The sequence below is a fragment of the Aethalodelphis obliquidens genome, unplaced genomic scaffold (assembly GCF_003676395.1).
Source record: "Aethalodelphis obliquidens isolate GAN/ISIS:26980383/991018 unplaced genomic scaffold, ASM367639v1 scaffold49, whole genome shotgun sequence".
NCBI lineage: Eukaryota > Metazoa > Chordata > Mammalia > Artiodactyla > Delphinidae > Aethalodelphis > Aethalodelphis obliquidens.
Genome location: NW_020837993.1, coordinates 12,893,048 through 12,908,744, shown reverse-complemented (window position 1 = coordinate 12,908,744; position 15,697 = coordinate 12,893,048). Strand labels below are relative to the sequence as shown.

Here is a 15,697-nt window from a genome sequence, read left to right as displayed (position 1 = left end):
AATAAAACTAAAAGCTGGTTCTTTGAGAAGATAAACAAAATTGATAAACCATTAGGCAGACTCATCAAGAAAAAAAGGGAGAAGACTCAAATCAATAGAATTAGAAATGAAAAAGGAGAAGTAACAACTGACACTGCAGAAATATGAAAGATCATGAGAGATTACTACAAGCAACTCTATGCCAATAACATGGACTACCTAGAAGAAATGGAAAAATTCTTAGAAATGCACAGCCTCCTGAGACTGAATCAGGAAGAAATAGAGAATACAAACAGACAAATCACAAGCACTGAAATTGAAACTGTGATTAAAAATCTTCCAACAAACAAAAGCCCAGGACCAGATGGCTTCACAGGCGAATTCTATCAAACATTTAGAGAAGAGCTAATACCTATCCTTCTCAAACTCTTCCAGAATATAGCAGAGAGAGGAACACTCCCAAACTCATTCTACGAGGCCACCATCACCTTGATACCAAAACCAGACAAGGATGTCACAAAGAAAGAAAACTACAGGCCAATATCACTGATGAACATAGATGCAAAAATCCTCAACAAACTACTAGGAAACAGAATCCAACAGCACATTAAAAGGATCATACACCATGATCAAGTGGGGTTTATTCCAGGAATGCAAGGATTCTTCAGTATACACAAATCAATCAATGTGATACACCATATCAACCAATTGAAGGATAAAAACCATATGATCATCTCAATAGATGCAGAGAAAGCTTTTGACAAAATTCAACACCCATTTATGATAAAAACCCTGCAGAAAGTAGGCATAGAGGGAACTTTCCTCAACATAATAAAGGCCATACATGACAAACCCACAGCCAACATTGTCCTCAATGGTGAAAAACTGAAACCATTTCCACTAAGGTCAGGAACAAGACAAAGTTGCCCACTCTCACCACTCTTATTCAACGTAGTTTTGGAAGTTTTAGCCACAGAAATCAGAGAAGAAAAGGAAATAAAAGGAATCCAAATCGGAAAAGAAGAAGTAAAGCTGTCACTGTTTGCAGATGACATGATACTATACATAGAGAATCCTAAAGATGCTACCAGAAAACTACTAGAGCTAATCAATGAATTTGGTAAAGTAGCAGGATACAAAATTAATGCACAGAAATCTCTGGCATTCCTATATGCTAATGATGAAAAATCTGAAAGTGCAATCAAGATAACACTCCCATTTATCATTGCAACAAAAAGAATAAAATATCTAGGAATAAACCTACCTAAGGAGACAAAAGACCTCTATGCAGAAAATTATAAGACACTGATGAAAAAAATTAAAGATGATACAAGTAGATGGAGAGATATACCATGTTCTTGGAGTGGAAGAATCAACATTGTGAAAATGACGGTACTACCCAAAGCAATCTACAGATTCAGTGCAATCCCTATCAAACTACCACTGGCATTTTTCACAGAACTAGAACAAAACATTTCAAAATTTGTATGGAAACACAAAAGACCCCGAATAGCCAAAGCAATCTTGAGAATGAAAAACGGAGCTGGAGGATTCAGGCTCCCTGACTTCAGACTATACTACAAAGCTACAGTAATCAAGACAGTATGGTACTGTCACAAAAACAGAAAGATAGATCAATGGAACAGGATAGAAAGCTCAGAGATAAACCCACACACATATGGTCACTTTATCTTTGATAAAGGAGGCAGGAATATACAATGGAGAAAGGACAGCCTCTTCAATAAGTGGTGCTGGGAAAACTGGACAGGTACATGTAAAAGTATGTGATTAGATCACTCCCTAATACCATACACAAAAATAAGCTCAAAATGGATTAAAGACCTAAATGTAAGGCCAGAAACTATCAAACTCTTAGAGGAAAACATTGACAGAACACTCTATAACATAAACCACAGCAAGATCCTTTTTGACCCACCTCTTAGAGAAATGGAAATAAAAACAAAAATAAACAAATGGGACCTAATGAAACTTCAAAGCTTTTGCACAGCAAAGGAAACCATAAACAAGACCAAAAGACAACCCTCAGAATGGGAGAAAATATTTGCCAATGAAGCAACTGACAAAGGATTAATCTCCAAAATTTACAAGCAGCTCATGCAGCTCAATAACAAAAAACCAAACAACCCAATCCAAAAATGGGCAGAAGACCTAAATAGACATTTCTCCTAAGAAGATATACAGCCTGCCAACAAACACATGAAAGAATGCTCAACATCAATCATTAGAGAAATGCAAATCAAAACTACAATGAGATATCATCTCACACCAGTCAGAATGGCCATCATCATAAAATCTAGAAACAATAAATGCTGGAGAGGGTGTGGAGAAAAGGGAACCCTCTTGTACTGCTGGTGGGAATGTGAATTGGTACAGCCACTATGGAGAACAGTATGGAGGTTCCTTAAAAAACTACAACTAGAACTACCATATGACCCAGCAATCCCACTACTGGGCATATGCCCTGAGAAAACCATAATTCAAAAAGAGTCATGTACCAAAATGTTTATTGCAGCTCTATTTACAGTAGCCAGGAGATGGAAACAACCTAAGTGTCCATCATCGGATGAATGGATAAAGAAGATGTGGCACATATATACAATGGAATATTACTTAGCCATAAAAAGAAATGAAATTGAGCTATTTGTAATGAGGTTGATGGACCTAGAGTCTGTCATACAGAGTGAAGTAAGTCAGAAAGAGAAAGACAAATACCGTATGCTAACACATATATATGGAATTTAAGAAAAAGAAATGTCATGAAGAACCTAGGGGTAAGACGGGAATAAAGACACAGACCTACTAGAGAATGGACTTGAGGATATGGGGATGCGGAAGGGTAAGCTGTGACAAAGTGAGAGAGTGGCATGGACATATATACACTACCAAAAGTAAAATAGATAGCTAGTGGGAAGCAGCTGCATAGCACAGGGAGATCAGCTCAGTGGTTTGTGACCACCTAGAGGGGTGGGATAGGGAGGGTGGGGGGGAGGGAGACACAAGAGGGAAGAGATATGGGAACATATGTATATGTATAACTGATTCACTTTGTTATAAAGCAGAAACTAACACACCATTGTAAAGCAATTATACTCCAATAAAGTTGTAAAACAAAAACAAAAGAAAAACAAAAACAAAAAAACTATAAAACTTCTGGAAGAAAATGGGAAAGAAAAATCTTTGTAAATCTTGAGTTAGGCAAAGTTTTACACTAAGTTTTCGTGTTTAGCTGCAACACGAAAAGCACAATTTAAATTTCTGCACTTTGAAAGATACTGTTTAAGTGGATAAAAGGAAAGTCCACAGTTTGAGAGATTATATTTGCAAATCATATATATGGTAAAGGACTTTTATTCGGATTATATAAAGAAGTCTCAAAATTCAAGAATAAGAATATAAACAACAGGGCTTCCCTGGTGGTGCAGTGGTTGAGAGTCCGCCTGCCGATGCAGGGGACACGGGTTCGTGCCCCAGTCCGGGAAGATCCCACATGCCACGGAGCGGCTGGGCCCATGAGCCATGGCCGCTGAGCCTGCACGTCCGGAGCCTGTGCTCCGCAACGGGAGAGGCCCCAACAGTGAGAAGCCCACGTACCGCAAAAAAACAAAAAACAAAAACAACAACCCATTTTTTAATTTTTAAAAATATTTAATTATTTACACCTTAACACTTCATGATTTATATTTTTCTTTTTTTTAACCACCTTATTTTTGAGTGTACAATTCAGCAGTGTTAAGTATATTCACATTGTTGTACAACATATCTCTAGAACTATTTTGTCTTTCAAAACAGAAACTCTATCCATTCAACAACTATTTCCCATTCCTCTCTCCCACCTGCTGACACCCACCCTTCTACTTTCTGCCTCTGTGAATGTGACTAATCTAGGAACCTCATATAAGTGGAATCACACAGTTTTTGTCCTTTTGTGACTGGCTCATTTCACTTAGCATAATGTCCTCAAGGTTCATCTGTATTGTAGCCTGTGACAGGATTTCCTACCTTTCTTTAAAAATTGAAGTATAGTTAATTTATAATGCTGTGTTAATTCCTGCTGTACAGCAAAGTGACTCAGTTATACATATATACATTCTTTTTCTATATATATTCTTTTCCATTATGGTTCTATTTTTTTTAAGTGGGCAAAGGCATTGAACAGATAGTTCACCAGGAAGACATGTGGATGGGTACACAATGAAAAGATCCTCAGCATCATTAGTCATTAGGAAAAAGCAAATTAAAATCACCATGAGGTTCTGCTACATACTTATTTAAAAGGCTAAAATGACTCACTATTCCAGTTGTTGGTGAGGATGTGAAAGAGCTGGAATTCTCACACACTGCTAGTAGGAAAGAAATGGGAAAAGGTTTGGCAGTTCCTTAAAAAGTTAAATCACACTACTGTATGATCCAGTTATTCCTCTCATAGGTATTTGCCTAAGGGTAATGAAAGCACGTGTCTATATAAGACTTCCACATGAATGTTCATAGCAGCTTTGCATGTAACAGCCTAAGTCAAAATCAGTGCAAATGTCCATCAGCAGGTGAATGAATAAATGCTGGTATGTTCATAGAGTGCAGTGCTACTCAGCAGTAAAGTAGAATGAACTATTGATCCATGCAACAACATGGGTGGACTTCAAAATAATTTAATGTGCATGAAATAAACCAGATTTTAAAAAGTACATACTGTATGATTCCGTTTATACAAAACTATAGAAAATGCACACTAATCTATAGTGATCAGTGGCTGCCTGAGATGGAGGTTGGGGGCAGGGAAGGAGTAGCTTTTGGGAATGACAGATAAGTTCACTATCCTGATCATGGTTTTCTCTGTTCAGATTGCCATAACAAAATACCACCACAGACAGGTGGCTTATAAACAACAGAAATGTATTTCTCACAGCTCTGCAGTCTGGAAATCTGAGATCAGGGTGTCAGCATGGTTGGGTGAGGGCCATCTTCTGAGTCTCAGACTTCTCACTGTGTCCTCACCTGGTGGAAGGGGCTAGGGAGTTCTATGGGGTCCCTTTTATAAAGGCACTAACCCCATTCACAAGGGCTCCACCATCATGACTGAATCACCTCCCGAAAGTCCTACCTCCTAATACCATCACCTTGGAGGTTAGGATTTCACCATAAGGTTTTGGCGGGGGACACAAACATTCAGATCACAGCAGTGCTGGTGTTTTCACAGGTGTATAAAAACTTAACAAATTGTACATTTGAAACACATGCAGTGTATTGTATATCAGTTAGATCTCAATAAAACTTAAAAAAAAATTCTGTTCAAATGACTGGCAAGGTTTCTGTCCCCTGATTAGACCCTGATGGCACAGGTAGTTCTGGTTAGGGATCAGAGCTCTCTGTGGGATCTTTGAGTCTCTTTCAGTTTTGCTTTCTTGACATCACAAAATTTGACAAAGGAGTAAAGCAGAGGTGGTTTGGGCCTGACGTATATTCCAGGCAAGTGTCATGCACAGCTCCCATGTCTGAGCCTAAGTAACACATCTTCTCATCCTTGCTTCTGATGTTTAGCCTCTTGAAACTTGGCTTCATTACTATGAAATATATAGAAATAAAGTGTATTTACAATGGCATAAATGTTCGTTTCTCATTAAACCAAATGAAACACTGACTGGAACATATCACAAAATCCAGAAAATATACAGCAGAAAACAAATTATACTAGTTCAGTTAATTTCCTTCTGTTAACTTCAACATCATTGAAATGTCCTGCAGGGCCAATTGTAGCTGAGGGTCACTTTCAGTTTTGGTAATGAAAGAATGTTATCTATGAAATTTCTGTTGCATTTGCTAGACAGGAGGCCACACCTTCAGAGCACCCTCTGAATTCAGGGGTGGGTGGGAACCTTTCTTGGGGAGACACAACCAAGGCAAACGTATGCAGATGACCACACCACCAACAGTTCATATGCGTGCAAAAGGATTAAAGGTGGCTTTTTGAAGAGAATTGCAAAGAAAACATTTGGATCTCCAGGGTCTGCAGACAGCCTCTCCAGTGTGAACCCCTCTGCAGCTGTGAACCTGGGAAGATGAAGGAGGACATCTACTCCCATATACAATTTATACTGGCTGATACTTTTCATCTGTTGGGGAAATTGACCAATTTCCCACAAGAAAGCAGATATCCATGGATCTCAAAACTATTTGGGTATCAGAATCATGAGGGGGAAAGTGGGGTTAAACCTACATTCCCCCAGAGTATCTCACTCAGTTTCAAAATACAAGGGGCAGATTCTAGCTGACCATTTAATTCAATTCCTATCATATTACAGTGTCACCAGCTATTTAGCCACAAATCAAAGGCCAGGATATCACTTTGGAAAATGCTGGTAAAAGTGTTACCATAAAATAAAATATCTGACCATTATTCTCTTTCGAGTCCAAGATTATAGACTTTCAGGTAACAGAAATAACTCTGTACCACAAGAGGGCGCCATTGTCACAAAGTTCTGGATCTGCTCTTGGCTTTCTTGTTTGGTGCTATAATAGCCTAAGAAAATTTTGAAAGACTGATTTTTTAAAAAACATGTTTGGGGTGGGGGGAAAGACATGGCACGAGGCCCTAAGATTATGGAAGATCCAAAAATTAAGTTCAAGGAGGAGCCAGTACAAAACAAGTGGAGAAAGAGGTTCTGAAAGGAGTATAGGCATGTCTGTTTTGGTGCTTTGAGAAGGCTCTTAATATTTCCATGTTGGAAGAACACTTATAATGATATGTTAAGGAAACCGGAAAGTAAAAGTTCAATTAGACCTTGGAAATTTTCATTTTAACCAGTTGAAAGAAAATACTTGGTGGATTCTTGCTTACAGTCCAAGACATTCTGGGCCAGGATGTTGGCTAATTGGCTTGGTGGCAGCACTCACAATGCGGTTAATGGGCTCCAGTTTCCACTTCCATTAAACAAGAGCAGTTGCACCAAATAAGCTGTCAGGGAGAATCTATGGTCTTAGTGGTCAATGCTCTGCTAATAGCATTTTAGGGCTTCAACTTGTGGGAAATTGGTAGCTTTTTTGGAGGGTTAGATAGATAATACAGTCACATAATAAAAAATGAGATAGATATTCAAAAGTGTCCATTGGGAACTCTGGCTCATGTCTCTCCTTTCAACCAGCCCCCACCCCCACCCCGCAGGTTTCACTTTTATTTCTTGTGCATTCTTCTAGTGTTTTATTATTAAAAAAAAAAAAAACTAGCAAAATCCTTATTCTCTCTGCTTTCTGTCCTACACCTAGTGGCACTCTCTCCATCTCAGAAGGGAGAGGGTTTCCTCACCCTGTTTTACATCTGCAGAGTATCTCATTTTCTGATGGATACAGCGTTGTTTACTTCTCCACTTCCCTCTAAATGGACACAGGTCTAATCTTTTACTATCACAAACAATGTGGCAGAGAATAACCCAGTACAAGTGTCATTCTGTACTGGTATGACTGGAGGAAAAATTCTCAGAAGTGGGGTTGCTGGGTCAAAAGTAAATGCATTTGTAAGTTGCAATTGTGATGAAATTGCCCTCCAAACAGGTTGCAGGACTTGGCTCTCCTCCCAGCCTGTTTCAGAGCCTCCTTCTCCAGACTCCCCAGGAGAATGTCTCATCCCACTGTGTTTATTTTAAACTCCTGTAGAGGCCTCACTGCCGTGTCTGATAACAATCCTTATCACCCATCACTGGTGATAGAAGTGTTTATGACCCTAGCCCAGGCATGATAGTGTAATAACAAGGTGTGTGAATGATTAATGTAGTGGGGTCATTTATCAGGTTTTATGGTGTTAATGTTTTCTGATCCTTGCATTGCACTTTATGTGTTTATGGATCTGAATTTCTGCTGCCTCAGTTTATAGCTTAAACCTTCTTCTGCAGCTTGAATTTTCCCCCCATGCAATTTTATGCTTCACTAGACTGCGAGTAAAACAAAGAGAGTTTGAGTTGCACATCTGGAGCATTTCCACTAGGCCTCCAGGCCTGACCACCACTGTGTGCAGCACTCAGGCGGCAATGCTGCGGGCCAGCTGACCAGCGCCTGGTGGTGGTGGTGGGGGCACTCCTTCCCTCCTGAGAAATGGAAACTTTGTCTTTGTGCAAATGCTCCAGCTGTGGAAACTCTGGCACCGTTTTAGGGATTAATGGCATTTCTTGGCAATGGATGGGAAAGGCAAACTTCTCTGCTACACAAGGATTAAGTGTTAGACTAGAAGCAAACTGTCCCCAGACTCTGCAGTGAGGTTATCTCCCAGAGAACATTCAGGCAGTTTCCCAATAGTGCCCGTGCTGGCAGCAGCCAACGTTTTCTAGTTAGTAAGATTACATCCCATCCGGCCAGCACACAGAGTGGTGCTAAATTTCTTCTCTCTGTCTCTCTCCCATACACAGAAACACACACATACTGACTCAATATCTGACAGAAAGAATGGACAGAGCTGATAAGCAGACCAAGGAAGCATGAAGAACATTCTAGCACAACCAGCGTCACATCTACTAGTGTCTGGAAGCCAGAACATAAGCCATATCACTTGCCCTTTCCTGCATCTGGCTGGAAATGCTGCAAATAGAAGGAAACATTGAGCAAAATTCATTAGCTAATGAGGACCTTAAATGTCAGTTTAATAGCAGCATTAATAATAAAGCAAAATTTTATTGGGTTAATAGAGGTTAAGTGGTAATATTAGTAAAATGGTCATTATAGATTTTCTTCTTCGCAGGCGATGAACAGAGCCTTCTGAAAGCATGGATTATGACTCCCTCCTCCACATTCACTGTTTCTTAAAAGAGCCATTTCCAAAGGTTTTTAAAAATTATGAACATTTTTTGCAGGGCCCCTTGTTTAAGGCAGGAGTCCAGGAGCTGTGTCTTTAAAGAAGCCCTTACAGGGAACTCTGTCAGTTGTTCAAGGCTTGCTGCCAACAAACAATTGAGGTATTTACCAAGGGTTTCCAAGAAATTGCTGCAAATTATATGAAATGTTATACCTGTAACAGGCGTTCAATATATTAAGAACAGGAAAAAAAAATGTAACGCGTGTGGGAACAGAATTGCAATTTGCGAGAAAGTGTTCAGTAACATAGGTTCATGCATGAAAACAGAAAGGAAGTTAGATGATGTGGCATGTCTGGAAAATTTCTCATCATCTGTCTAGAATCACTGAGGAGAAACTTCTAGCATGATCTAGTGCAGGGGTCCCCAATCCCCGGGCCACGGACCGGTACCTGTCTGCAGCCTGTTAGGAACCAGGCCACACAGCAGGAGGTGAGCGGAGGTCAAGTGAAGCTTCATCTGCCGCTCCCCATCGCTCACATTACTGTCTGAACCCCCCCACCCCCCGCCATCTGTGGAAAAATTGTCTTCCACGAAACTGGTCCCTGGTGCCAAAAATGTTGTGGACCGCTGATCTAGTGGAAAGACCCATTTAGAGACAAGGAAACTAAGACCCTGAGGGGTCTGCAAGCTTGTCCAGGGGGGACTCCCTCAGTGCAAAAGGAAGCCCAGACCCCACACTTGGTGGGAGTCCCTGATCCAGCCCAGGCCCCCGGGGTGGGGGGGGAAGGGTGTGCCTTTAGGAGTCTTCCTCATTGAATAACTCTGTCTATCTGATTATGGTTAACACCACTCCTTTTTTAAATGAGAAAGATGGTTAATGACTCCCTCAACTTAACAGAGAGGGCTCCATGGAGGAAAGTTCTTTCCTCAGTTTCCTCAGGTGAAATGCCTATAGAATCTGATCAACCGGACTTCTCACCTTTACAAATAAATAAAGGAGAGGAAGACATGGGGAGTGAGGACCTGCCTCGGCCTTGAGGGGGTTCTGGGGAGGGTGCATGTGTGTGCACTGGGGGCAGGGGTCTCAGATGCATGCCGTCTTCCCAGATCCTTGCTGGTGTTAGCTGTATCTGGGCAGGTGGGGCCGGCCTCTGGATGGACCTCCACGCTGGGCTTTCTTGTCTGGCCCTTTGGGCCTCTGGCTGTCACCGAAGTCCTTGGTTCTGGGCATTTGCCTCCAACTGTGAAATCCCCCCATGTAGGAGAGTTCTGCTTTCTGATCCAGGCCTCTGAGGGGGCCCTTGCTGGGATGCTTGTGGATCCCTCTCTAGGAGAACTGCCTCAGCCAGACCATCCAGCTGTGCAGGAATTTCCCCTCCATCTCCCCAGACTGTACTTGGGAAGCTGCCCCAGCCCCGGTGTGAAGGCTCCTGGAGCCCCTGGCCAACTTCTACAGGACCCTGCCCTCCCTCTTCTCCTCCTGCCCTCCCCTAGCCTGGTATCCCCTACTTTTCGTGGGATGACTTCACCTGTGTCATAGTCTCCTTGACCCAGGTGCTCTAAACCTTCAGGTCCAGTCATTATGGAAAATAGGGTATGCTCTCTACATTATGAAAGACACACTCCCACTGAGTCTGCAGGTATGCAGGTGAGGCTTCTGACCTAGGAACTGAGGGACACCAAGGAGCCAGGAAATGGAGGAGGACAAAACATTTAATTGCCATCACATATTTATGTACTTTTTATTAGATTTTAGTCTAGATGAGGAAATAGAGAAGTTTAAAGCAGGTTAGCAAATATTGAAATCATTATGTCATGAGATTGAACATCTGTATCTTGCTAGATTTGTGCTGTATAGAAATCACTTTGAATTATGGGGCTGCTGCTGAATTTGGGGGATCTGGTGACTATTCGGCATTTGTGGCTTATGGTCTTACTGGAAACCCCTTCGGGTGATTTTCAAGTCTTTAATTCATGTTTACATGTACTGTATTTTTCTCAAGACCACTGTTGGAATCCTGTGTTCACTGAATAATGTGTATTTTATTTTTAGATGTGGATCACCTCCTAGGGAGGGAGCCTGTGGGAACGTGGGTAATGAACTATTTCTGACATAAATCACAAGAGCGAAAGAAAGTGCTGATATCCAAAGAATAAACAAGAGTGACCACCATTCAATTGCAGAGATGATATCTCTCCCACAAGGTGGCACTTTAAATTGTGTAATATTTCAATCTTTTGGTCATCTTAGCAATGAAGACAGATCCAAAGTTTACCCCAAGCATGCTTATTTTCTGTCCCTAATTCATGGGTTCATTTGATTAAATGAAGGGAAGCTGTCAGGCCCAGGAAAATACTTTGCTCTCTGGGAGTTTCTTTAAAAAACCCCAATACACTGACGACAAAGCAATAACACTAATATTTACATAAACATTTGTTGTATGGGCACTTCATCAGCTTTTGTTACCTTAGCTGCGTTTTGTTTGTTTTTGTTTTTTAAACAAAATGCGGCGCTTCCCTGGTGGCGCAGTGGTTAAGAATCCGCCTGCCAGTGCAGGGGACACAGATTCAAGCCCTGGGAAGATCCCACATGCCAGGGAGCAACTAAGCCCATGCACCACAACTCCTGAACCTGTGCTGTACAGCCCGCGAGCCACAACTACTGAGCCGGCAGGCCACACTACTGAAGCCCAAGAGCCTAGAGCCCGTGCTCCACAAGAGAAGCCATCGCACTGAGAAGCCCGCACACCACAAAGAAGAGTAGCGCCCACACATCACAATCGAAGAGTAGCCCCCACTCGCCGCAACTAGAGAAAGCCCGCCCGGCAGCAAAGAAGACCCAACGCAGCCAAAAATAAATAAATGTATTTTAAAAAATAAGAGGATATGTGTAAAATTTAAAATCCATCATAGAGAATCCGGTTCTCAAAACCTGTCTTTAGAAATCCACGGCACTTTTATGGACGGACTATGTTAAAATATTGACAAAAATTCAGATTAGAGATACTGACTGTCCACATAGACTGTAAATACATTACCTACCATTTCTTCAACATCTATTAAATGCGGGTAGTGTTAGGAGCTTGGACATTAAGTATAGCTTTTTTTTAGCTTAGAAACTAGCGGCAGGGAACAAGGTAACTGAATTCACGGTTCATTCTCCAAGCGTGCACGTCTCAAACGGCTCCTGAACTGTTTATTCTATACGTGCTCGCTCCTACCCACACAGCGGCGCGAACAAAGATACAGTGTGAAATGGGCAGACGCAGGCAAGGTAGCCGGTGAGGTCCGCCTGGCTGAGGGGCTGGGCATGGGGAGTGGGGGTTTATCTGAAGACAGTCTATGCAGGAGGAACGAGTGGTTCGTGGAGAGTTGGCGGACCAAGAAGTCCCTTCTTAAAAATCCCTCCTCAGATTCACGCTACCAATGCATCTTGCAGAACTGGACGGCCGGCAGGCACGGCCCCTCCGAGGGGATACCCTCAGGCCGGTGCTGGGCGCCGCTGCTGGGAGTCCGAGCGCTGGCCGGCGGCTTTGTGGTCGCCGAGAGGCTAACGGGCTGCCGGGCGCCGCGGTCCAAGCCCCCGCCGGCGCCGAACCCGGCCCCACGCCCCCTCAGCCCAGGCGGCCTGGCCGCAGACCGCGCGGGCGCGGCCGGGCGGGGCGGGGCGGGGCGGGGCGGGCTCCGCGCCCGCCCGAAGGGCTGATTTTTTTTTTTTTTTTTGGTCAAACTTTGGCCACGTGAACCGCCCCCCATTCACTTTTGCGCCAATCGGGCGACGCGGACGGATCCCGAGAGGGGCCAGGCTCCGCCGCCGCCGGGGCCGCTTCATAACGCGCCGTGCGTGACGTGAGGCACTCCTGTTGCAATGGCGAGCTAAGCCGGAGGATGTGCTGCGGAGGCGCCGGCCACGAAGAGGACCGGGGCGGGCGCAGCGCCAGCGGAGCCGAGCCAGCTGGGGGACGCGGGCTGGGCGGGACAGGGGCCCGGACTCGGCTGCCACTGCCGTCGCCGTCGCGCTGGCCACTTGCCCCCGAGCGCGAGCGGGAGGAGCCGCCGCCGCCTTGCGCCCGAGCCGCCGCCGGCGCGCGCCGGGCATGGTCCCTTCTTAAAGGCACAGGCCGCGGCTGTGGGGGTGGGCGTGCGGAACAAAGCGCCGGCGCGGGGCCTGCGGGCGGCTCGAGGGCTGCGATGGGCACGGCGGGCCCGCGGCGGCCTCGGCGCTGCCCGGGCCGGGCCTCGAGGCGCTAGGGCGGGCTGGCCTCCGCGGGCGGGGGCGGCGGGCTGAGGGCGCGCGGAGCCTGCGGCGGCGGCGGCGGCGGCGGCCCGGCGGGCGGAGCGGCGCTGGCATGGCAGTGCGCGGCCGGCGCGCCTGGCTCAGCGTGCTGCTCGGGCTCGTGCTGGGTTTCGTGCTGGCCTCGCGGCTCGTCCTGCCCCGCGCCTCCGAGTTGAAGCGAGCGGGCCCACGGCTCCGCGCCAGTCCCGAGGGCTGCCGGCCTGGGCAGGCGGCCGCGGCTTCCCATGCCGGAGGGGCGCGCGGGGATGCGCGCGGGGAGCAGCTCTGGCCGCACGGCAGGGCCCAGGATGGCGGCCCGCACGACAGCAACTTTCTCTTCGTGGGAGTCATGACCGCCCAGAAATACCTGCAGACCCGCGCGGTGGCTGCCTACAGGTGAGACCCTGGTCTCCGGGCACCGCCTCCTGCATCCAGCATCCAAGCGGACTGCCCAGCGGGTCTACCCGTGGCCCGTGGGATCGGGATGCCCCGCGGGCGATGTCGGACATTGGCAGCAGAGGTCAGAGGCGGGATGGTGAGCGCAACGTTCAGAAGGAAGGACTTTGGGGTCAGATGGACCAGGGTGGCCCCTCTGGGTGTGGTCTTCACCCTGACGTAAGGGACTTCATCTTTTCTCGTCCGAGTCCTCGCCTTTGTTAAATGAGCCCTAATGAACATTTCCCTCGTAAGGTTGTTGGGAAAACTTAGAACAGTACTTGTGATAGTGATGGCAGTGGGGATTACTATTTGAGTCTCTGAAATCTTCACTTTTACCTTTGTAGAACTAGAGCCCATGTAAATTAATCTAGAGTCCTTACACTTGTAGGTTTCACTGTTGGAATCATATCGGTAAATGGAAGCGGGTACCCACTGCATACTCAGCCCCGCCAGTCTGTTGAATAATTGGAAAGAGAACCTTTGGGAAAAGCAGTTCCTGGCCCATGGTAGATTTGGTGTTAACTAACCCAATTGAGTGATGTGTGTGTTATTCGGTGTCTGGGCCCTGGTTGGCCATATGAGTTAGAAAAGTGGCTGGAATCATGTTCAGGATTAACAAAGGGATTAGCCAAAGTAATCTTTAGAAGCGAGAAAGAGAGATGATTTTGGAATGGCAGATTTGTATTGGAATGAATTTGAGGTAGAAGAGGGATGTAGATTCAATAAAGGGATATAATGGAAACCTTATATGTGTGAAGTACAGAAATGCTTACTCTACAGATAAGATTTGGGATTCATCCAGCCACAGAGCAAACCAATGCGCGAGAGGTCATCTGGGAATGGACTCTTAGAGCAGTCATTGCTGAGCAAGACCAAGCTGGTTGCTGTTGGTTCTTAATTTATAACCAGTATCTTTATAACTTCAGCTTTTAACTCTAGTTCTGGTCTGAATTTTCAGGCATTAAATGTTGTGAGGGGAAGAACATATATGGATCTCACTTCCTTTATGGGGGGAAGTAAAGGACTGAAAAGGAAGATGAAAGAGCAGTAGAGAATGTCTGCCCTTTCAGTGCATTGATTCCTCATTCCTGTGTGTTTCCATTGGGATCTTGTTTAAGTCCAGAGCCCAGGTTCTGCCAGCAAGGGTCCTGAGTGCCTGAAAAGGTTAGAAAAGGTAGCATAAATTTGACCAAGATCGTGATTTGGGAACCCGCAGATCAAGGTTTTCTCCCAGATCTATCATGAATTATCTGGAATTTTATACGAATTGTGCTTTTTGTTGTTTTTTTTTGCATTGAATTATAGTTGTTTTACAGTGTTTCAGGTGTACATGTGCTTTTTGAAAAAAGAAATGTCTGCATCAGAAAATGAGGATGAGCTGTTTACAGCATGATTTTGAAAGTAAATCTACATGACTCCAGTTTGGTGACAAGTCCTTTGAAATCACAACTTTGGGACAGTTACCAAAGTAGTTTGTTCAAATAGTAAACGGTGTGATTCCCTGCCCTCCAAACAAGTACATTTTCATAGATACCAAATCAATATATACAGACTAGTAGGGGTCCTGGTACACCAGCAATACTCAGAAAATGTATGGCAAACTGGACCTACTATTTAACACTTGGAGATGATCTTTTCCCAAAGCCCATGCTTGAGGCTCTACTCTTGGCCTCCTTTCCAAATCTCCTACCTCATCTTTTTTGGATGTAGGATTTTATCTCATTGTTTATTTTCTTTAAGGCAGTTAGGGAAAAGTAGAAACACAATTTGACCCTTCTTTGTGGCAACTCTGCCTTTTTGATAAAACCCTTACCAGGAAATGGTGTATACTATTTAGTAGTTCTGTCAGCTTTCCTGCATACCTTTTCTTGTATCTCTCTGATCTTAAGGAGTCATATTAGTTGGAGCCTGGGGGTGGACCTGCTTTGCTGGTTAAGGTCCTCTGCTTCTCAGCCTGTCAACTCTGTGTTTAGACTGGCTGCAGGAGATGGCACAAGACGATTTTAGACTTAAGGAACTTTGGGGGAAGGCCAGAATTGGGATGGAGGTTATAGGATGTAACTTATGCTTATGGCTTTGCTGTGCTTTGCAGCCTGGGCCAAAAAGTCCACATTCAGCTCTTAAGTTGGAAATTTCATGCAGTATACAAGTTGGATTAAATCTTTTAGCACAAGGTAGAACTCTAGTTTGGCACTGAGTTTTACATCTC

The 15,697-nt window shown here is 44.6% G+C and overlaps 1 protein-coding gene across 2 annotated transcripts in view; it reads left to right on the top strand.

The window, feature by feature from the left end:
* Window positions 1–13,032: 13,032 nt before the first annotated feature.
* The window catches only part of CHSY1 (chondroitin sulfate synthase 1), a 75,040-nt gene continuing 72,375 nt past the window's right edge, over window positions 13,033–15,697 (top strand). The window contains exon 1 of one of the 2 annotated variants that reach the window (XM_027083240.1): window positions 13,033–13,446. In XM_027083240.1, the coding sequence (XP_026939041.1) occupies window positions 13,124–13,446 (323 nt within the window). In that variant the 5' untranslated portion in view covers window positions 13,033–13,123. Of the gene's footprint in view, window positions 13,447–13,471; window positions 13,586–15,697 lie in introns of those variants that run through there. The other variant, XM_027083241.1, reaches the window with a different exon arrangement.